The following is a 22,557-nucleotide window of genomic DNA, read 5'->3' as shown; positions in this document are numbered from 1 at the left end:
TTAAATTTTCTAACCTACCTGCCCGATTAAGGGATCTGACATTCCACGCTCCGATCCGTAGAATGCCAGTTTTCTTTCTCCTGATAACGACGTCCTCTTGAGTAGTCCCCGCCCGGAGATCCGAATGGGGGACTATTTTACCTCTGGAATATTTTACCCAAGATGACGCCATCATCATTTAATCATACAGTAAAGCTGCATGTCCTCGGGAAAAATTACGGCTGTAGTTTCCCCTTGCTTTCAGCCGTTCGTAGTACCAGCACAGCAAGGCCGTTTTGGTTAATGTTACAAGGTCAGATCAGTCAATCATCCAGACTGTTGCCCCTGCAACTACTGAAAAGGCTGCTGCCCCTCTTCAGGAACCACATGTTTGTCTGGCCTCTCAACAGATACCCCTCCGTTGTGGTTGCACCTACGGCCATCTGTATCGCTGAGGCACGCAAGCCTCCCCACCAACGGCAATGTCCATGTATACATCCTTTTTTCAAGATTCTGAAACCAAGTGTTAGGTGTGATTTCGTTATGCTCTGTGCAAAAATCTACCAGGCGGCTTCCTCTTTCATTCCCTACCCCCATTCCATATTCACTTATTACTTTCCCCTCTCTTCGTTTCCCTACTATCAGTGACTATTAACTTTTGTCTTCCTTAACCATCTGAATAATTTCTTTCATCACATCTCGCATACCTTTAGTCTCTTCACCATCTACGGAGCTAGTTGGCATATAAACTTGTACTACTATGGTAGGCGTGAGCTTCACATCTATCTTGCTACAATAATGCATTCACTATGCTGTTCGCAGTAGCTTATCAGTGCTCCAATTTTTTATTCATTGTTAGACCTATCCCTGCATTACCCCCATTTGATTTTGTATTTTTAACTCTGTATTCACCTGACCAGAAGTCTTGTTCCTCCTGCCATCCGAACTTCACTAGTTTCCACTATTTCTAACATTAACATATACATTCCCGTTTTTAAATTTTCTAACCAACCTGCCTGATTAAGGAATCTAACATTCCACGCTCCTATCTGTAGAACACCAGTTTTCTTTCTCCTGATAACAGTGTGAAATTACAAGTACTAAATAACAAATAATAGCAGAAGGTCAGATTTTAAGTGGCAACCTGCAGTACGCCAGGCTGCAATGTTAACTGCTGCACTACACTGCATGCTCCACAGCTTTTTGACAATATTTGTATACTCAGTACAACTCTGCTGTCCCTTTCAAGTTAATTAATATGAAAATACCTAAATCACATATTTCTGCATTTGTGTCTGTGTTGTTACTTAGTAATAATCAGATGTTCTTGTCGGTGCAAAACTATCTAATAGGTGGCTCATGGATTTGAAACTATTTGTGACTTTCACAGAATTATTCTAAGAGAAAGTTTGCTGGAAAAAGAGATTTTAAGCCAAAATAAGTAAATAAATGTGCACTTTTCCATCTGCTTCTATTATATTTTACAGCTCTTGTGTATGAATATTGATGAGAATTATCCACTGTTCCTCAAGGAAAGTACTATGTTATTATCTACGCATTTGATAATATGTATTACGTCCATTTCTGGAACATTTTGAATCTGTCTGAATACAGTCAGTACAAACTGAGTTGTTTGTGATGGGTAGTCATAAAGCTTTAATTATCACCTTCATAAAATAAAATTAAGTAATTGATTTTTATATTTTTTTGCAGATGTGTATCAGCAGTTCTGATACACACTGAGATTACTGCACCACAATACTGTAGAATGCTGCTAGAGGAGCCAAAACAAAATGACACAGTCCATTGATAAAATATTTTTCAGTACTTTATCTTCTGCATTTGAAGGGAAATAAAGTTGCTGTTGCAGCTAAGTAACTGCTGTGTACACGGAAGTGTACAGTTATAGTGTGCCATCATATGGCACTGATTAGGTGCACAGACATTTCCAGTGTGGTCTAACAAGTTCAAATGTTGAAGAATCAAATGTCGGATAAACTCTCTGTGAAGAATTGGGAATTGTACGAGAAGTGTTACTTGATGACTGGCATATCAAAATTGAGGTGATAGTGGGAAAAGTTAAATCTCTTAAAGATCAGTTTTCAGCATCTTGCATGACATTTTGAAAATGACAGAGCCGCCACTTACCAGTTCCAAAACTGCTCACACACAATGAAAAGTCCTGCTGAACTGAGGTAGTAGCCAATCCAGATGTCTTCTTTAGTCTCCTATTTTCCATGTATGAATATTGGGTTTCACCTGACTATGAGACAAAGGAACAAAGCAAGCATGAAAACAGGTGAATTTACAACCACCTGAAAAAGGTGAAGATTCAACCATCAGGTAGTGTGGTGACGCTGTGTGCCTTTTTGGTGCTAAAACATTATGCATGTAAAAGACAAGCATTAACAGGAGAATACTACTCATACTTGAATCTGAAGACAAGGTTATGGAAGCCCATCAAGACTGAGCATCATGGGAAGTCGTCTGACAGGTGTTTTTATCCTCAATAATTGTATCCCCAATAATTCCCCAGCTCATTCTGCACAGGACACACATAAATATGCTGCTCCTTTTGACTATCAAATTTTGTTCAGTGTTCTGAAATAGTTGGTGAGCCATTTCATGTGGCATTACTAAGGCGAATTGCTCTGGTGGTTTTTTAGGATCATTGCTAAATTTTTCAATTAGTTTCCATGCCCTTATACTGTTTTGAATCATATCTGTATCAGCTAAAAGATTTGATCAATATTTCCCTTCTGCATTCTGCTGTATATTTCCTCAGTTCTTCACCTGTTTGAATGGTGTCTTCAGAAAGTGGGTATCTTTCATATTTACCTTGAAAGTCTTAAGTAGTCTGTCTTGATTGAGGGTGGATATATATTGTGTTCTGCACACACAAGGTATGTTCTTTCGAGAGATTTTTTCCTCTACAAATGTGAAAGCCTATTTGGAGTCACTTAACATTTTGCAACTTCATTGTCCATTTCTTTTGAGAAACTTTCCCAGCACAAATATCTGAAGTTAAATCGTTGTTTACGGGCAACTTCTTCTAGGTTGATAATTGTAACTGTTGTCTGTGTTATTAGAATTGTGCTGTATTTTTGGTGTTGGTTCCTCAGCTTTTTTTTACCACATGTTAAGCTGCTTGTGAACTAATGAAAATATTCATCCAGTTACAGCACTCCACATGGAAAAGATTGCTCAACTTTGGATAGTGTTTGAGTTTCATGATTTCCTTTTCCACCCACCTTTTCAGCTCTTCACCATTATTGTCTGTAGTTTCATAGCCTCAGCTTGTGCTTCTGCTGTTGAAATTTCCCAATACAGTCTTGATAATCTTAGAGTTGAATTGCCTAGGATTAATGAAGTTGAAGTCTGCATTAGATGTTATGTAGACTGTTATTGTGCAGGTATGTAATTCTGCTGTCATTAATTCCCCTTGCGTGTCAGACTTTCAGACTTAATATTGATCGCGACCTTACAAACTCATTTCAACTTTACTTTAGAGTATGCCTAATTAGTGATTCATTTATGGGCAATTAATTTACAGAGACACCTTCAGTGTATCATCACTAATTGATTAATTTTGTAAGGACATGAATTTGTAACATAACTTTAATTTTTTTAATGTGTCAGTCCTTGTATATACATAACATTTTTACAGAGACACCTTCAGTGTATCATCACTAATTGACTATATACATAACATTTTTTGTCTTAATGGCAGATCATATCTGTAATTTAGGTCATTATTAAAGAGTTGATCATTTCTGATTAAACTTACCAGTGTAAAGACAGTTCAAGGTCAAGAAATCATACATTAATGTGCCATCACAGTTTGCTCCTTTAGTAATGTGATCAATCTAGATTCTGTTTTGTTAAACCTTGCATTGCATACCAATATGGCACTCTGTATTACCATCCTACATCTCCTGTACGTTCTCAGTGTATGGTATTGAAGTGAACAACTGATATTACTTTTTATATGTCTTTTATGGCTAATATTACTGTTTATATGTCTTTTATGGCTTCCAGTACTGTCCTTTGGCAATTTTAATGTATTTCACTGGCAAAACTGAAGAAAATAGCTTATTTGTGTATTCTGAAAAGCTACAGTAACCCAGCAGATGTTTATGAAATGTATTATGTGAATTAGGTTAATAGTTTGTGCTGTGTATGTTTCCTTTTTCAGGCCGTGTATCAAAATTCCGGCATTTGAAAGGCACCCCTTTGCACAAGTCAACACACATTGAGAACATACGCAATGTCAGCAGACAGATTTCTGGTGAATGTGATGGATTTCATGGTATGTGTTGGCATGCAAAAATACTGTTAATCTTTTTCATTTGTTTCTCTTCTATGACATAATTGGTTTTTACATGATGGTGATCAAAACAAGTCGGGAAGCCCAATGTCATTTGACATTTACTGCACTATTAAGAACTGTTTTAATCAATTGTCTGTCACATTTTCATTCAGTGAATAGTTTTCTGGCTTTTACGACACAGTTCATGAGCGATACATAACTATGTGGAGAAATAATTGTTTGAAACAACAATTGATCTTCCATGAGCAAAGTCAGAACAGTTGAGGATGTGTAGAGAATAGAAAATTTAATTGTTGTAAACCATTAGAGTCTGTTACTTCCACTTTTTTCTCCTTAATGCACTGCTGAGAATAAATTTTACATCTGTCCAGCACCTATCTCTGCATTTAACTTTCTCTTTTTCCCATCTTCCCATTTTTCATGCTGGAGGGCCATTTTGAAAATTCATGAATCCAGAGATTGGTCCCCTTTTTTTGTTAACATGTGTGGCGGCCCACTTCAGTTTTCTTTCTCTGTTAATTGAAAATAGACATTTCTTTTCTGTTTCATACATAGTTAACATTGAGTTTTAACTTGTATTTTGAATTACATAAACTAACACTGATTTAACTCTGACAACCATTGGTCTGTTACCTTCTGAACTCACTCAAGTTCTGTGTGTTTGTAATGTAGACTGTACATGCATGTTTGATACTAGGCACTATAGTATTATATGAAAGTGATAGTGATCCCATTGTGCATTAAATTATGCACTGATCAAGAATATGATATGAACAGCAAAAGTTTTGTCACATTTGATAGACACCAGTCCGAAACATAGCAAAAGGCTCTAAATAGCTGTGACGAGCTCATGCACAAAGTACAAAAAACTTTGCTGCAAGGAATCTTTTCATCTCAGCTCTCAAGACCCATGGTATGTAACACACATTATTTATTTCTGTTGGGAGCCTATTGAAATTGGAATCTGTAAAATTTAGAAACTTTTATTTATTTATTTTTTTACAACAGAATCAAACAATGGAAACACTAGGTTGGAGTATCTACATTATTAGGTGAAAGGTAGATTGCTACCCACCATGACACATTGAGTTGCAGACAGGCACTTACAGTACACATTTTGCTTTTGGCGAAAAGAGAATATGCACACTTTCACCCAAACAAGCACACGTTAAGCACATATGCCCACTATCTCCTGCAACTTGAACCAGAAACACAGGTGAATAAATATTAACAATTCTATGTTTCTTACTCATTGAGACTATGTTATTAACTGCATATTTCATTAAGTAATATGTTTATTGCCCAGGATTACAATTCTTATTCTTGAACCATCACGAGTAGCCCATGTATCAACACAATGGATATTTCTGATTACTCTTACTCCAGTGTAAGAATATTGTTTTAGGATGCACTTGTACGTTATTATCTTTTAAAGTTTTTTAATCTATTCTTTTTATGAATAAAAGTTTTCTATCTTCATTTCATTTCCCTTCATGTTGTGAGAGTAACGCTTTCACACATGGAAGTTTCTACTAAGTACTACCTCATTGATGGCGATTGTATCAGTGATGCTTACAGTGACTATATTATGAAAGTGATAGATTGCTATTCACAATATAATGAAGATTTTGAGTTGCAGACATGCACAACAAAAAGACTGCTAAATATGTAAACTTTCGGCCAGAAGACCTTCTTATGAAATAGGGAACATATGCACAAACACCTTCATGCAAATGCAGCTCACAAACATATGACCACTGTCTCTGGCTGTCGAGACCAGACTGTGAGCAACTGATTTGGGGGGGGGGGGGGGGTCTTTATCTCTCACTGTGCATGGAATGAGGAATGTCCTACCTGCTGTGCCCCCACCCCTCCTACAGTGGTATTCTGCCACCCACCAAACCTACGTAAAATCCTTTTCCATCCCTACACAGCCCCTGCTCCCAACCCATTGCCTCATGGCTCATATCCCTGTAATGGACCTCGATGTGGTCACAAGCGTCACCTATCCCGTCAAAGGCAGGGCTACACCTGAAACCAGTCATGTGATCTGCAAGCTAAACTACAACCACTGCTTCGTTCTATGAAGGCATGACAGTCAACAAGGTGCCTGTCCGCTGGAATGGCCAATAAACAGCTGGACCATCCAGTTACTGACCATGCTGTCCAACGAAATGTTCTTCATTTTAATGACTGCTTCACAGCCTGTGCCTTCTGGATTCTTCCTACCAACACACTCCCTGCAATATATGCTAAGTTCCTGTGACCCTCCTGCCCTCAACTTTCATTAGTCATTGCCCTTCAGCTGCCTGTCCCCTTCCCTGTTTCCATTCCAACACTACACAGCCTTCTCATCCACAAGCACACCCACAGCCTTTTTAATTCTGTCTTTTTCCAGTCCCCAACCCTCATCCACACTGCCGTTTAGACTTTCGATTGCACCAAGCTGCTCTACCCTCTCTCAACCTTGTCCCTTTAAACTCCGACAAGCAGCTCATTACCATTCCCCACGCCTTCCATACTGTCCCTGCCCCTCCCCGCCTTGTTATTACTCCACCATCCAGACTGCTTCCCCCATCATGCGCAGTTGCTGACAATCTGGCGTCAGCAGCCAGAGATAGTGGTCACTTATGTGTGAGTTGCATTTGCATGAATGTGTGTGTGTGTTCTGTGTGCATGTTGTCTATTTCATAAGAAGTCTTTCTGGCCAATAGCTTACATGTTTAGTAGTCTATTTGTTGCAACTGTCTGTGACTCAACGTCTCTGTTATATGGTGAGTAGCGATCTATCCTTTCCATAATACAGTCATTATTCCAGTTGGGATTTTCCATTGTTTGAGACATACAATGAATGTATAAATTCATCACCAACAGTTCAGTAGTTTACATTTTGTATCCAATAAAATAATTTTCCTACATTTTATTTGAATAATTCAGATATTTCTGACTGCTTTTAAAGTTGTGAAACTATATGAACCACTAAAAACACTGGGATTTTAATGTGCATATTATGCCATGTTTTTAGCGTGAGAAGGAAAAGTGACTGCTTCTCTGAGTTTGTATCCACAATCTTAAATGTTAGAAGTCGTGTGATCCTTAAAGCCAGCTGCCCCAACTATATTCAATTACATAATATTCTTTAGTAGTCTAATAATTCCTTGATGTTCATTGTATGCAGTAAAGCCACATTTATTGTCTCTTCAACACCAATTGAGTTGATACAAGTGGTTATTCTAAAGCTGCGTATGATTTCTAAAATCACTAGTGTTTGTTGGCAGTAGTGCCAACATGGTTCAGGAATTGATGTGCACGTGAGATATCAGATTTTAAGTACTAATTATAGAAAAGTGGTATAGGAAGTTCTGGCAGAATGTAAATAATTTAGAAGTGAAGGTAATAACTCACCGAATGCGTTGTGTTGTCGGCAGGCATGTGCACCCCCTTCTCCCCCCCAATATCCACCCTCTCCCTCCCCCCATATCCACCCTCTCCCTCCCCCCATATCCACCCTCTCCCTCCCCTCCCTCCCCCTCCCCGCATCTCCGCCCTCTCCCTCCCCCTTTCTGCCCCTCTCCCTGCCTCCCCCTTCTGCCCCTCTCCTTCCCTCCCCCTTCTTCCCCTCTCTCCCCCTTCTACCCCTCTCCCTCCCTCCCCCTTCTGCCCCTCTCTCCCCCTTCTACCCCTCTCCCTCCCTCCCCCTTCTGCCCCTCTCCCCCTCCCCCTTCTGCCCCTCTCCCCTCCCCCTCCCCTTCCCCTTCTTTCCCTCTCACCCCTCCCCCCTTCTTTCCCTCTCACCCCTCCCCCCTTCTGCCCCTCTCCCCCTCCCCCATTCTGCCCCTCTCCCTCCCTCCCCTACTGCCCCTCTCCCTCCCTCCCCTACTGCCCCTCTCCCTCCCTCCCTCCCTCCCTCCCTCCCTCCCCCTTCTGCCCCTCTCCCTCCCTCCCTCCTTCTGCCCCTCTCCCTTCTGACCCTCTCCCTCCCTTCCCCTTCTGCCCCTCCCCATTCTGACCCTCTCCCTCCCTCCCCCTTCTGCCCCTCTCACTCACTCAATCCCTCCCTCCCTCCCTCCCTCCCTCCCCCCCCCTAATGCCCCGCTCCCTCCCTCCCCCTACTGCCCCTCCCCCTACAGCCCCTCACCCTCCTTTCCCTACTGCCCCTCACCCTACCTCCCCCTACTGCCCCTCACCCTACCTCCCCCTACTGCCCCTCTCCCTCCCTCCCCCTACTGCCCCTCTCCCTCCCTCCCCCTACTGCCCCTCTCCCTCCCTCCCCCTACTGCCCCTCTCCCTCCCTCCCCCTACTGCCCCTCTCCCTCCCTCCCCCTACTGCCCCTCTCCCTCCCTCCCCCTACTGCCCCTCTCCCTCCCTCCCTCCCCCCTTCTACACCTCTCACTCCCCCTTCTACCCCTCTCCCTACCTACCTCCCCCCTTCAGCCCCTCTCCCTACCTCCCCCCTTCTGCCCCTCTCCCTCCTTCGCCCTTCTGCCCCTCTCCCTCTCCTCCACCCCCTCCCTCCACTCCACTCTCTCCCTCCCCTCCACCCTCTCCCTCCCCTCCACCACCCTCCCCTCCACCTCTCTCCCTCTCCTTCACCTCCTTCCCTCCCCACTACCACCCTCCCTCCCTCCCAACTATCACCCTCCCTCACTCCCCACTACCACCCTCCCTCACTCCCCACTACCACCCTCCCTCCCTCCCTCCCAACTATCACCCTCCCCCCCCCCACTACCAACCTGCCTCCCCTCTGCCTCTCTCCCCTCTACCTCCCTCCCTCCCCTCTACCTCCCTCCCCTCTACCTCCCACCCTCCCCTCTACCTCCCTCCCCTCTGCCTCCCTCCCTCCCCTCTACCTCCCTCCCTCCCCTCTACCTCCCTCCCTCCCCTCTACCTCCCTCCCTCCCCTCTACCTCCCTCCCTCCCCCTCCCTCCCCCTCCCTCCCTCCCTCCCTCCCTCCCTCTCTCCCTCCCTCCCTCCCTCCCTCCCTCCCCCGCTCCCTCCCTCCCCTCTCCCTCTCTCCCTCCCTCTCTCCCTCCCTCCCCCTCTCCCTCCCTCTCCCTCCCTCCCTCTCCCCCTCTCCCTCCCTCTCTCTCCCTCCCTCCCTCCCTCTCTCTCCCTCCCTCTCTCTCCCTCCCTCCCTCTCCCTCCCTCCCTCTCTCTCCCTCCCTCCCTCTCCCCCTCCCTCCCTCTCCCCCTCTCCCTCCCTCTCTCTCCCTCCCTCCCTCTCTCTCCCTCCCTCCCTCTCCCCCTCTCCCTCCCTCCCTCTCTCTCCCTCCCTCCCTCTCCCCCTCTCCCTCCCTCCCTCTCCCCCTCCCCTCCCTCTCCCCCTCCCTCCCTCTCTCCCTCCCTCCCTCTCCCCCCCTCCCTCCCTCTCTCCCTCCCTCCCTCTCCCCCTCTCCCTCCCTCCCTCTCCCCCTCTCCCTCCCTCTCCCCCTCTCCCTCCCTCTCCCCCTCTCCCTCCCTCCCTCTCCCCCTCCCTCTCCCCCTCCATCTCCCCTCCATCTCCCCTCCCTCCCCCTCCCTCTCCCCTCCCTCTCCCCTCCCCTCCCCTCCCTCTCCCCTCCCTCTCCCCTCCCTCCCTCCCCCTCCCTCCCCCTCCCTCTCCCCTCCCTCTCCCCTCCTCCCTCCCCCCTCCCCCTCCCTCCCCCTCCCTCCCTCTCCCTCCCTCTCCCTCCCACCCCCTCCCCCCTCCCACCTCCCACCCTCTCCCTCCCACCCCCTCCCCCTCCCACCCTCTCCCTCCCTCTCCCTCCCACCCCCTCCCCCTCCCACCCTCTCCCTCCCTCCCCCTCCCACCCTCTCCCTCCCTCTCCCTCCCTCCCCCTCCCACCCTCTCCCTCCCTCCCCCTCCCTCTCCCTCCCTCCCTCCCCCTCCCTCCCTCTCCCTCTCCCTCTCCCTCCCTCCCTCTCCCTCTCCCTCCCTCCCCCTCCCTCCCTCTCCCTCTCCCTCCATCCCCCTCCCTCCCCCTCCCCCTCCCTCCCTCTCCCTCCCTCCCCCTCCCTCCCTCTCCCTCCTCACACACACACACACACACACACACACACTGTGCCAACTGAATATACAGTTGTGGCACGTGCCTCTTGAAAACTCAACATTTCCAATGTGGGGTGAATTACTACCTTCAGTCTTAAATTAATCGTAGAAAATAATATTTAGATAATTTAACAGTCAAGTTTATTTCAGCAAACTCTGAACGTGTTGCTGTACCACTCAGTGGACCTGGTGGCAAGATAGCGGTGTTCGAAATAAGCAGAACCGGCAAGCTGCCAGATGGTGTAATTCCTACACTTGTACAGGGAACAAATGTAATGGACTTTGCTTGGGATCCATTTGATTCCAGCAGATTGGCAGTTGGTGAGTTATAGATAAAATGTAGCTGTTACAGAATTTTAGTTTCTGATTTTGAGTGAAAGAGGTATCGAATAATAAGTAAAGTACATATACTGTGCATCCATCTTACAGGAACAGTTCTCCAGATAGCAAAGAAGTTTCAGATGGACCATCATTCAAATTGTTTCTCAATATTTTGTGCACTTCTAATCACAGCATTTTAGTACACATTTTATAAGCTCTGCATTGTTTTATCTTAAACTTGCTGTTAACGCTCTGTTCTAACTTAGTGGATAATTTCTAAAACTGCCAGTGTCAGTTGCAAATAGTGCCAAAGTGCTTAAGAGATTTATTTACTCCTAAGATGCCAGACCATAGTTCTGGCATTTGCAAGCTAGGGCATGCATGCATGTATATAGAATAAATGAATAAATAAATCTATGGAAGACAATTAGGAGAACAACTGCCTCTTTGTTAACACTTAATGTGTTATTAATGAATTGTTAAGTTGGTAATGGCGGGAACAACGAAAAGAAAAAATTATAGCTCTCAGAAAGTACATCGCAGATTATTGGCAATATTTGCTACAATCAATGTATGGAACTAGATCGTTGCAGTGGAAGGAGAACAATACAAAACGAGGAAAAGAACTGGCAGCTGTTAAAACATGCTCCACATGCCAGTCATCAGTTCATTGCGTTTTTTACTTTTATAGACATTGCTCTTCAAATAATTCTAGAAGCTGTGCGTAATAACATGGGGTTTGGAGCACAGACTTGTCTTTCTTTGTAAAATTCTCGCCAATTACTGGAAGTGGTGGTGTATGTTGCAAAGCGTGATGATAAATACCATAGACTTTGCAGTTGCTACACAATTAAATTTGCCTGAAAGGCTACCTCCTCAATATTTTTGTTTACATGCCACACTGTTCATGGTAATGTTGCCATTTCTTTTCTAATGGTGGTTTCAGTGTCATCCTACAATGAAGATGAATGCAGACCTTGGCAGAACAGTTGCTACGTTTAGTTCCTGAAACTCTCGTGCAGTATCTTGTTGAGGAATGTACTCATCCATGACTCTCATGCATAGAGATTATGTCTTCTTCCTTGGACACTCCTCTGTTCCCTCACAGTGCTGCATAAGCAAAGTGCTAGTATACTTGACAGGCATGTATTACTAAATGCCAGCCCAACTCCATTAGCACAGTGGAATACATTTTGTTTGTGGATAGCCTAGACCTTTGGTGGCACATTGAGAGTACATAGAGTTTTACATGGCAGAGCAATTATAGTAGATGTTGAAAGACATTATTATTTTATACAGTAGGGTACTTTTGCTATGCAACTTCCATGGACCTAAATGCATTTCAGCAATGGGATGTAATGTGTTGCACTAGAAGTTAAAAGCAGAACACCGTGAAATTTTTGTCAAGTATGAGCGAATGTCAGCTTGAGAAGTTGACACCATCTTCAACTTGGCAAGGTGGCACCAACACTCAACATGTAGAGACAACATTACAGAATTCTGCAACACATTGACAGGGTTGCTTGATGTCATGTCAAATTGGGATCATGAGGACTGTTTAAAAAAAAAAAAATATCCAAGGCTGTTACAGAGTTGATTATGCTGGCCAATTTTATTGTGATATTAGGATGTTTACCTTACATATCTAAATTAATTCTGGGCCTGTGTCATACTTTACATCAACTACCTAGAATGTGTAGCTTTCAGCAGACATTTTTTTCGTTCTTAATTATGTGACTTGAGCAAAAAATAGAGGTCATGAAAATGATTAACCTCCACTAATTTGATCAGATGAGAATTTTTGCAAACAATCACTATGATACACAGAGTATGACAAACACTTTTACATATTTTTGGGAGGTGATTGCTTACACCAAAAGAATAAAAAGCCTACAATGTGTGAAAGGCCTTCATCTTTTATTAAAGAAGTTATTTTTTAATTTTTAATTTTTTATTTTTTATTTTAGGATTCAACCCTGAGGTTAGTTTGCAGCAGAATGCCATTCCTCTCTTCTGTCTGCCTTCCTCTTCATTTCCACGTATGTGTTACATTCCAACATCATGATCTGTTGCATGTATGATATCCTTGGTCGCCCCCGCCGATTCCTTCCCTCAATAGCTCCTTCTGCTATTGTTCCAGTGATGTTGTTGTGTCATAGGATGTGCCTTACAAGTTTCTCTCTTCTTGTTTGGATGTGCCTTCACAGAGATCTAGTTTCCTGTACTCTTCTAAGCACCTCTTCAATTGTTACTTTCTCTCTCCAGCTGATCATCATCCTTCTATAGCACCACATCTCCAGGACCTCTAGCCGTCTTCTCTCATCTCTTCCAGTTGTCCAAGTTTCACATTTGTATAGGGCCACACTCCAAATGAAACCTTTCATGATACGTTTCCTTATTTTCAGACTGATGTTGTTGCTGGTGAGTAAGTTCCTTCTCCGATTAAATGCAATTTTGGCCTCTTGTCTTCTGCTCACAATTTCTTTCCGGCTTCTACCATCCCTTGTGATTTTGCTTCCCAGGTAAGTAAATGCCTCTATCACTTCCAGCTCCTCTCTTCCAATTCTTATTCTCAGAGGTTCATATTCAGCTCCTGTACTGCATACCAACACTTTAGTCTTTTTCTTGTTTATTCTCATTCCATACTGATTGCATATAATTTTTTCCGTTGTTCTAAGGTCTTCCTCTAGATCTTCTTTTGTCTCCATGACTATAGCAATATCATTTGCAGAACATAGCATGTCTGTCTTCTGCCCATTAATTTTGATCCCCACCTGCGCAGTTTCTCAAACTTGGTCTGCAGCTTCCTGGATGTAAGCATTCAATATAAGAGGAGAGAGAGCACATCCTTGTCTTACCCCTTTTCTAATATTTGCTTCTTGTTCCTGGTGATGGTTCGTAATCACTGCCACCTTATTCTTATAGAAACTGAGTATCACACGGATGTCTTTGTACTTTATTCCACTTTTACTCAGCACTCTGAACATCTCTTGCAGATAATGTTATCAAATGCCTTTTCCATGTCTACAAAGGCAATATAAGTTGGTTAATTTTTCTGTAATTGCTTTTCAATAACGAGTCTCAGTTCCAGAATCTCCTCTCTTGTTCCCAATCCCCTTCTGAAACCAAGCTGATCTTCACCCAGCATATCCTCCAACTTCTCTTCAATTCTCTTCAGAACTACTTTTATGATAATGTTTTATGCATGTGGTATTAGGCTTAGAGTTTGGTACTGTTAACATTTTGTAGCTGCTGCCTTCTTTGGTATAGGAACAATGATACATTTCTGGAAGTCTGTCGTTATCTCTCCTGTGTTATAGATGGACCTAATATGTTTAAGCAGCATCATTTTCATGCTGTCACCAGCATTCTTTATTAGTTCTGCTTTGTTGTCCCGTAGTTCTTTTAGAGCTCTCTCAATTCTTCTTGCAGAATGTCATCTCCCTTGTCATCTTGGTCTACTTGCTCTTCTCTTCCTATTACTTCCTCCAAAAGAGGTGTTCCGGCATACAACTCCTCTATGTATTCTTTCCATCTCTTCACCATGTCTTCACCAAACAGCATATTTTCTATTGTGCCTGAGAGTGTTGTTCTACGTTTGTCAAAAAAACTGATTTACTGTTCTGTAGGCTAAATCAGTTCTTCCGTTTTGTGTATTTTCTTCCACTTCCCTGCAAATTCTTCAAGAAAATTTTCTTTTGCTGTCCTAGCTTCTCTATTAACAAAATTCCTTAGTCTTCTGTATTCAGCTTTTCCTTGTTCATCGGTTGCATTTTTGTATAATCTCCTGTTTTCTATTAGCTCAATAATATCTGCTGTAATCCATTTTCTCTTGTTTTTGGGTTCAGTTCTTCCAACTATATTTTCTGCTGTTTTGTATATACCAGATTTAATTTGATCCCAGTCTTCATTTACTTCACCATGTTGAAAATTTTTAGCTAAGTTGTCTGTTTCATGAGCATAGCACTTTGACAGTCCCTCAGTTTTCAGTTTTTCTAGTTCCCATTTAAGTTTTACTGGCTTCTTCTTCAAACATTTGAATCTCAGTGAACTTTTCATCAGGACCAGGTTATGATCACTGCCTATGTCTACAGAGGGATAGCTCCTGCAATCTTTTATCTGGTTCCTAAAACATGCTTTCACTAGAATGTAATCAATCTGTTGTCTCCTCAGGTCTCCAGAGACCTTCCATGTGTATCTTCTTCATTTGTGATGTTGGAAAAGTGTGTTTGCAACAACTGATTTGTGCTTCGAGCAGAACTCGATTAGTCGATCCCCTCTTTCATTTCTTCTTCCAAGTCCATATTTGCCAACAATTCCTTCCTCCACTTCTTCACCCACAATTGCGTCCCAGTCCCCCATGGCAATCAGGTTTTCATCTCCCTTAACATTTCTCATTTCATTACTTATTTCTTCGTATATTTCGTCAATGACTGCATCTTCTTCTTTGGATATTGGTATGTATATTTGTATTATCACAGTGTCCTTTGCTTTAGTTTCAAGTTTGACTAGTATTATTCGAGAGCTATATTGCACCTATCCCTTGACACATGAGCCATAGTTTTTCCTCAAAATTATTCCAACTCCTCATGTTCCTGGTCTATAACTTAAACGAGAATGAGGATAGAAACAACAGGGTAGCAGGTTATGGAGCAAACAATTTGTGAAAGTTATCCCATGGTCAGAGACCAGCAGGTGAAAGGCCTTGTACGTGTTTGAGATGATCAAAGCACATAATCTGACATGAATTACCCACCATGTCACACTAAGAGGTGTGTCACATGCTACAGCGGACTTTTGGATCTTCCTCAACAACTTGCAAAATGTGTCCTTCCTGGTCAAATTATTAAGAAAAGTATAGACTGCTACTCACTGTAAAGATGACCCACTGAGTTGCAGACAGGCACAATGAAATCACTTTTACACATTATGCAGGATGTATACAATCCGGGACAACTGGGAGATTCGGGAAAAACCCGGGAATTTTTTCATCCGGGAGAAAACTGGGAAAAACCTGGTAATTTTTTAGAATTCTGGGAATTTTTCATTGTTTTAGTTTCCAGTTAAATTTTTGTAATTTTGCATGTTAAGAACCGATTCTTCAATGAAGTATATTACTGTATCCCACTACTGCAGAATAATACTTCAACAATAAAACATAAACGAGAGAAAAAAATGAAAATAACTTAAATTGCAAAGGAAATGCGTCATATGCAACTATGACACACAGTGCTCATGCAAGCGTCTGCCAACAGCAAAATGTGTCAAAGTCTTTAGGAAGACTATACATTGTTTCATAACAACAAATTGCCTCCGATGAGTGTGAAGTCCCAACTGTTTACATTAGATTCGTTTTAGCAGTTATGAGTTGGCTCATGACATGTGCAGTTGAGTCACATTTGAGCAGTAGATTCTCCCTCTTCTGGCTACAGGAATGGGGCTATTGGCTGTGCAAGCAGTCGCAGCAAGCAGCTAGATGCTACCGAAAAACGGGGGCGCCAAATTCATATTCTTAAGGGGGGGGGGGGGGAACTTGTTTCACAAAGCGCCTAGCATCCTGTGCACGTCTGTCTTATCAATTATTCATATGATTTCGAAACTCTCCCCTGTTGCTTTTTGAACATTTTTGAACTCATTTTAAGTTGATTTCTGAATGAATCATAAGTTGATTTTGAAAGCGTGCATAGTGTACATGATGTCTCAGTCAGGAAAATCCTCGTCACATCTAGAAATAAACTTTCCGCAGACAAAAGGGGACAGGGCTATACAAGCTGAGCAGAGTAAAGCCAAACAGATGAATGCCAATCGCTGTCTGGTTATGTGGTTGATTGGGTTTGCGAATGATCAGTGTTGTTATAATTACTAGCGAAATCCATAGATTCATACTACCAGAATGGAAATAAACGATTGACAGGAATAACAGGTGAGAAATATTACTTACTATCTTGTCAGTGTTCCCAAGAACATGAAATTTTGACAAATTTTTGGCCTGGTCGCTACACTAGTAAGGACCAGTTGTACAGTCCCTGGCTAGCAGCCGCTTAAGTTCTATTCTGGAAGTAACGTGGAAAATGTGTAGTACGAACACGTAATAACGCCTAACCGGAAAACAATCTTGGGATAACTAAACCTGTGATTCTGGCAGGGTTAGTGAAGTTAATCACTGAACAAATTTTGACAATGGCAGGAATAGCTGCAGAATTGGTGATGACAAGATTGTTTGTTAGAACAAGGATGGAGAAGAAACGGAGACATCACACAAATTGTGGAAGAATAAGACGATTACAAATTTATATAAAAATTTCTTAATTCTACTATTCGATCTCATGCTTGAGAAGCTGGTGCGTATGAATGAAATGTGAAACTATTTCCCAACATAAAGCTTTTTCCTTTTAGTAGGCCTAATAGGCATTTGATATTGGCACTTTGTGAATTATATTCTCTCGTGTTATAAAAATGGCCATTTGTGTCAAAACATTCTCGTTTATTTGGTGTGTCTTACAAAATTGCTCCAATATTAGGAAGACGTACTTGTTTTATCTAGCAGACAGTGACAAAATAGACTTAATCAGATCAAGAAACCACACCAGTCTTGGGTATTATTTGTGTTAACAGCTTTTTCAGTATTAGATAACAACATTTCGATTTTTCATGTAGCAAAACATTTGACGAGCTTTGATGAGGTAATATATTCTTTCGCAGAAAGGAAAGCACGCCATGTAAAGCTGTAGCAAGATTAGAAAGTAAAAATGCGAGGAGCTAAGGATTGAAGAAATGTGTACTCTCTTGCTTGTCTCTTTTTCTTTATTGGTTTTATGTATCCTATATTTAATATTATGTCACACAAAACAGTAAGTTATTAGCCAATTGTCAATAAAGAGTGCAGATTTTCTGAAGAGTTCTTGTTCTTCCGATTACAAAAAGTCCTATCCGCTATTAATTGCGAGTTTTTTTTTTTTTTTTTTTTAAAAAAAAAAGAGGGACAGGCTGTCAAACTGGCCAACTGGGAGCAGGAGAGGCACCACAGGACATTTTAATTTCCAATATCCTGTGTAGGTTTGATGGCATCCATTACAAAATATACACGTTTCAATTCCACAGAGTGAAATACAGTGACGTGCGATAGAAGAATGGTTTATGAAGAGGCGTTGCACTGCACTGTGGCACACTTAAGACCAAATAACATGTCTTACATTTCTTCGAACACATATGTTTTATGTTTCAGACTTTTCGGAAAGATGTGCACTACAAGATGAAAATCTTTTTGAAAATTTGATCTTTTTTTTTAGTATTGACCCAGTTCGAAAATATCATAGATCCGAGGCTGATGCGCAGAGCAGTCTGAGTTATAGTGGATAGTCTCCAACAGACCCATGTTTACATGTTGCGATTTTGCTGTTTCCTCTTCGTTTACTCTCATGTGGAATGAAAACAAAACAGATATCTGTGGCCGGGAGCTATCAAATGAATTAAAATACATTCACATAATTACGGAAGGCTAAAATATGTCATTAGTTTCAGATTTTATTTTATTTCCACCTTTCTGACTGTCAAGCATTTATCGCCTTGCAGAACAATGAAGTTATTTTTGTCTGTTTGCTAAAGAAATTTGACTTTTAGTAACCTTTTCCGCATAGGCAGTCAATGTATTTGAAACGAAATGTTTAATTCCACAGTACTGGCTAGTTTCAACTGTTCGCTGCATTTCAAGTGCACGTTTTCATCCACTAGCACCTATGGCATTATACCATAATATAGAACCAAACCAACCTCCGACAACTCTCTAAGACCAAGATCCATTCCCTCATTTCCGGCCTCACAGTAGCAGATGATGTTATTGTGAACCCCATTGCTATCTCCAACACACCGTTTTGCGGAAGTTTCGAGCTCTTCCCACTATCACTCTGCCTTCCTCCATCGGACACAAGTGGAGGAGGCTTGGGCAATACCCTTCTCTTCTCTGAATCATGAGTGCTACAATTCCTCCTTTACTATGAGGGAGCTCGATCATGTTCCCAGTTCATCCTGATCTTGCACCCCAGGGTCAGACGCCATCCACATTCAGATGTTGCAACACCTTTCTCTTGTGGGCAAGCACTTTCTGCTTAACACATACAACCGCATCTGGGCAGAGGGCACATTTCCCAGACGCAGGCATGAAGGCACTGTCATACCCATACCCAAGCCTGGTAAGGACTAAAACATTCCTTCTAGCTACCGCCCCATCTCTCTTACCAGCTGTGTTTGCAAGGTGTTGGAATGTATGATTCATGCCCGGCTGGTATGGTGGCTCGAGTCTCACAATTTACTGATGAATTCACAGTGTGGATTATGAGTGCGGCATTCTGCAATTGAATCGCTTCTTGCAGAAACCACCTAAGTACGCTTATCCAGGATGTTGGGAAATTAAAAAAAACTGTGTAGCATTGTAAGTTGAAGTCTGATCCCCTTCTAATATATTTGAATGAAACTTGAAGGTGCTGGAAATGTGTACAAAACACAAAATAATTTTAAAGAAATGTACTATGCTATAAACAATTTTTTTAAATATTGCACTTAGGTTGTTTCTGAAATAAACCACTTTTCTTATTAATTTCTGTAGCAATAATACAGAATCAGATAGGCAAATTGAGTAATCTTTGCATGTTTTAAGATGAAAGATTAAGTAAATAACACCATTCTATTTATAAAAATGCAACAGGCACACATTAGTGAACCACAAAATACAAATTTGTACAGTAAATGCTTTTCTGGCTTTATTGAACCTCTGGCATGTCCTCGTCAGTTTCTTTCTCGGTTGTTGGCCATTGAATGAAGCTGTCATAAAATTCTTCATAACCAACAGTGTAGTCCATTAATTTTATCAGTTTCTTTTTGTTGATTGGAACCTAAAACCAAAAATTATGTTGTGCAAAACCCAGTAACTGTTTGTAGTGCTACACAATATTGTTTTTACTTGGTCACTAATTAGATATCCAACTAATAACATTACTGTAATCAGTGTACCTTTCCCAAAGGATAGGCCTTCTCAGAAGGTAGTTCAGGTGGGCTGTCAGTTTTCAATAGAGTGAAAGTAGATGAAAATCCTCCAATAAATGGCTTTTCCACAACTTTTCTGTGAGTATCTTTAGAGTACAGGAACTGTTTGTAACTAGATACCTTGAATGACTCCTTATGTTCTCTTGGTACATCCCTGCCTGATGTTTCATTAGAGTTTGTAGTTTTCTTGTACAGTGTAGACCACCAACATTTAAAACTTAAAACGTCATCCGAGGTAAGATGATAAACGGAAAAACGTCCGGACGCACTTGCCTTAAACGTGAGCTCAGAATGCTGATGTGGACTATAAATTCTGTCCACCTTCCCCAAGAGCTGTTTAATACTTCCAAAATCCCTGTTACATGGCGAAAAAGTGTGTCCATGGACTGGAAAGTGATGCGTAATCGTCTCAAACTGACCTCTGGCACAGTGATTCAATAAGAATCGCACAATTGTGTGATTCTTATTTTGGCCCGTTGGCCCATCACAAAACAATATGAGGTGCTTGACATTAGATGGAATTTCAGTGTCAAAGTAATGTAGCAGCATAGAACAATTGGTTTTTAAGTCTTGTACTGAAAAACATTTAACCAGAGCTATCTCATATAAAATACCTCCTGTACAGGTACATGAGGCGAAGACAGGTTTTGCATGAAGTCAAATGCCAATGTCACAGTGTCTTCGTCTTTGTTCTGGGACACTTCTTTCATAGCTGAATAATATTTTTTTGGATCTTCTGTTATGAAAAACCATTTCAGCTGCTACATTCTGCTTAGAGTTTTTACTCAGAGCTTTGTATTTCAGTTTTACAGATAATCTTTCACACGTTGCACAAACGTCAACTTGTGGCCGACCAAACAAATATGAGAAGTTCTCTTTGAAGTATTTGTAGTAGAAACTATACTTAACTCTGTCTTGTAGATCAGGGTTGTCTAGAATGAACATATTGTAGATTTTTACATCATCAAATTGTGCTTCAAGGTATTTTTTGGGTTTGCCTCCATAATGGCTTACTTTCACATCAAATTTCTCAAACTGTTTATGAATGCATACACAAATTTCACCTGGAACACAGTTCCCACTTCTTGACTTCCCCCTCCTGTCCACTGGGCTCTTATTAAGGACAGAACATTTATTGATTCTGTTAATTCTGTTGTCTGAAATGCCAAAAACTTGCAAGAAAACATTTCTACATACTGGATTTAGAATACCATTCCATTTATAAGAGTGTGATTTTTTTGTTGTTAAGTAATTCATCAATAGACATGTCAACATTTTCTTGACTCTCATCTTGACCTTGTTCCTCTACGTTAGGGTTTTCACACTTACGTTTTACTCGCATGACCTCAACCAATGTTTGCAATTAGTTGTCTTGTGTGTTTTTACTCTCCAAAGAATAAAAGTTATTCCAGAGTGCCTGTATAGATTCTTCAGTAAATTTTGAATTACATTTATAGCTACACTTACAGTTTACAATGTTCAGTGGAGCTTTATGGGTGACTTCTTTCTCTTTTTGGGACACATACCTCAGTCCTTGCTTTCTAGCTTTTCGGACAACGTTCTGCTTGTATTTTTCTTCATATCTCACTCCATGTGTACGCTTAGGATTAGGTTCATCATCTGAACTGTCAGACATGGTTTAAGAACTGCACACTACTTAATAATCACCAAATACACCTATATTTCCACTACAGACACACACTCAATCACTCCGTGTTCAACACATAACAACAACAACAGACTCAGTAAAAACAAAAGAAGGGTCACGAAACACTTAATCTTAACAGGGCTACCAACCATCGTGAGTGGAGGATTGAATTTACTGCAGAAAGAACCTAAGTGACGGTGTTTGGGTTCTTTCTGAAATAAAAACATTATTTACACATCTGCGTAATAGCGATCCTTGCATGGAACATTGGCTGTTTCTGCAATAAAAGATGTATTTATCTCCAAATTGTAACATCACATCAAAATCTCCATTTTGTTAAAAGTGCCACTTAGGTGGTTTCTGAAATAAACAATTCAATTAACCATCTTGTTACTTTGTCCACCCATGTCATGAATGGTTTTCTGTGGAAATCCCAGGCTGTGGCCATGTTTTTCTATGTGGAGAAGGCCTATGACACCTGCTGGAGAACTGGTATCTTCCGTAATCTTTACATGTGGGGCTTCCGTGGCTGCCTGCCCTATTTCCTTAAGGTATTTTTAAAAGATTGAGTTTTCAAGGTGCATGTGGGTTCTGCCTTGTTGGACACCTTTATCCAGGAAAATGGGTGCCTCAGGGTTGTGTCCTGAGCATAATCCTCTTTACCATCACCATTAACCTTATTATGGCCTGTCTCCTACCAGGCATCTGTGACTCCCTTTTTGTTGACGATTTTGCCATCTATTGCAGTTCTCCATGGACCTGTCTCACTGAGTGGTATCTTCAGCAATGTCTTGATTGTCTTTACTCCTGGAGCGTCGACAGTGGCTCTCGCTTTTCCACTGACAAAACTGTGTGTGTGAATTTCTGGAGACGCAAGTGGTTTCACCCACGAGCTCTACATCGTGGGCCTGTTGCCCTTCCGTTTGTTGAAACTATGAAATTCCTGGGGCTCATGCTCAATAGGAAACACTCTTGGTCCTCTCATGTATCTTACCTGGCAGCCCACTGTATGTGGTTCCTCATTGTCCTCAATGGTACTTCCTGGGGTGCCGATCAAACCTCCCTCCTCCGTTTGTAGCGGTCCCTTGTCTGTTCAAAACTCGACTATGGGTGCTTTGTTTATGTGTCTGCACACCCATCCCTCTTACGCCATCTCAACACTATCCACCATCGTGGCATCCATTTGGCATGGGTGCCTTTTACACCA

At 41.9% G+C, this 22,557-nt stretch overlaps 1 protein-coding gene across 2 annotated transcripts in view; it reads left to right on the top strand.

The window, feature by feature from the left end:
- The window catches only part of LOC126253153 (coronin-7), a 234,577-nt gene that overhangs the window by 119,941 nt on the left and 92,079 nt on the right, over positions 1-22,557 (top strand). For both annotated transcript variants that reach the window (XM_049954311.1, XM_049954310.1), the window contains exons 10-11: positions 4,175-4,288; positions 10,493-10,663. In XM_049954311.1, the coding sequence (XP_049810268.1) occupies positions 4,175-4,288; positions 10,493-10,663 (285 nt within the window). The remainder of the gene's footprint in view (positions 1-4,174; positions 4,289-10,492; positions 10,664-22,557) is intronic.

The sequence above is a fragment of the Schistocerca nitens genome, chromosome 4, assembly GCF_023898315.1.
Source record: "Schistocerca nitens isolate TAMUIC-IGC-003100 chromosome 4, iqSchNite1.1, whole genome shotgun sequence".
Classification (NCBI taxonomy): Eukaryota; Metazoa; Arthropoda; class Insecta; order Orthoptera; family Acrididae; genus Schistocerca; species Schistocerca nitens.
Note: the sequence above shows the minus strand (reverse complement) of the source record. Positions and strands in the feature narration are given on the sequence as shown.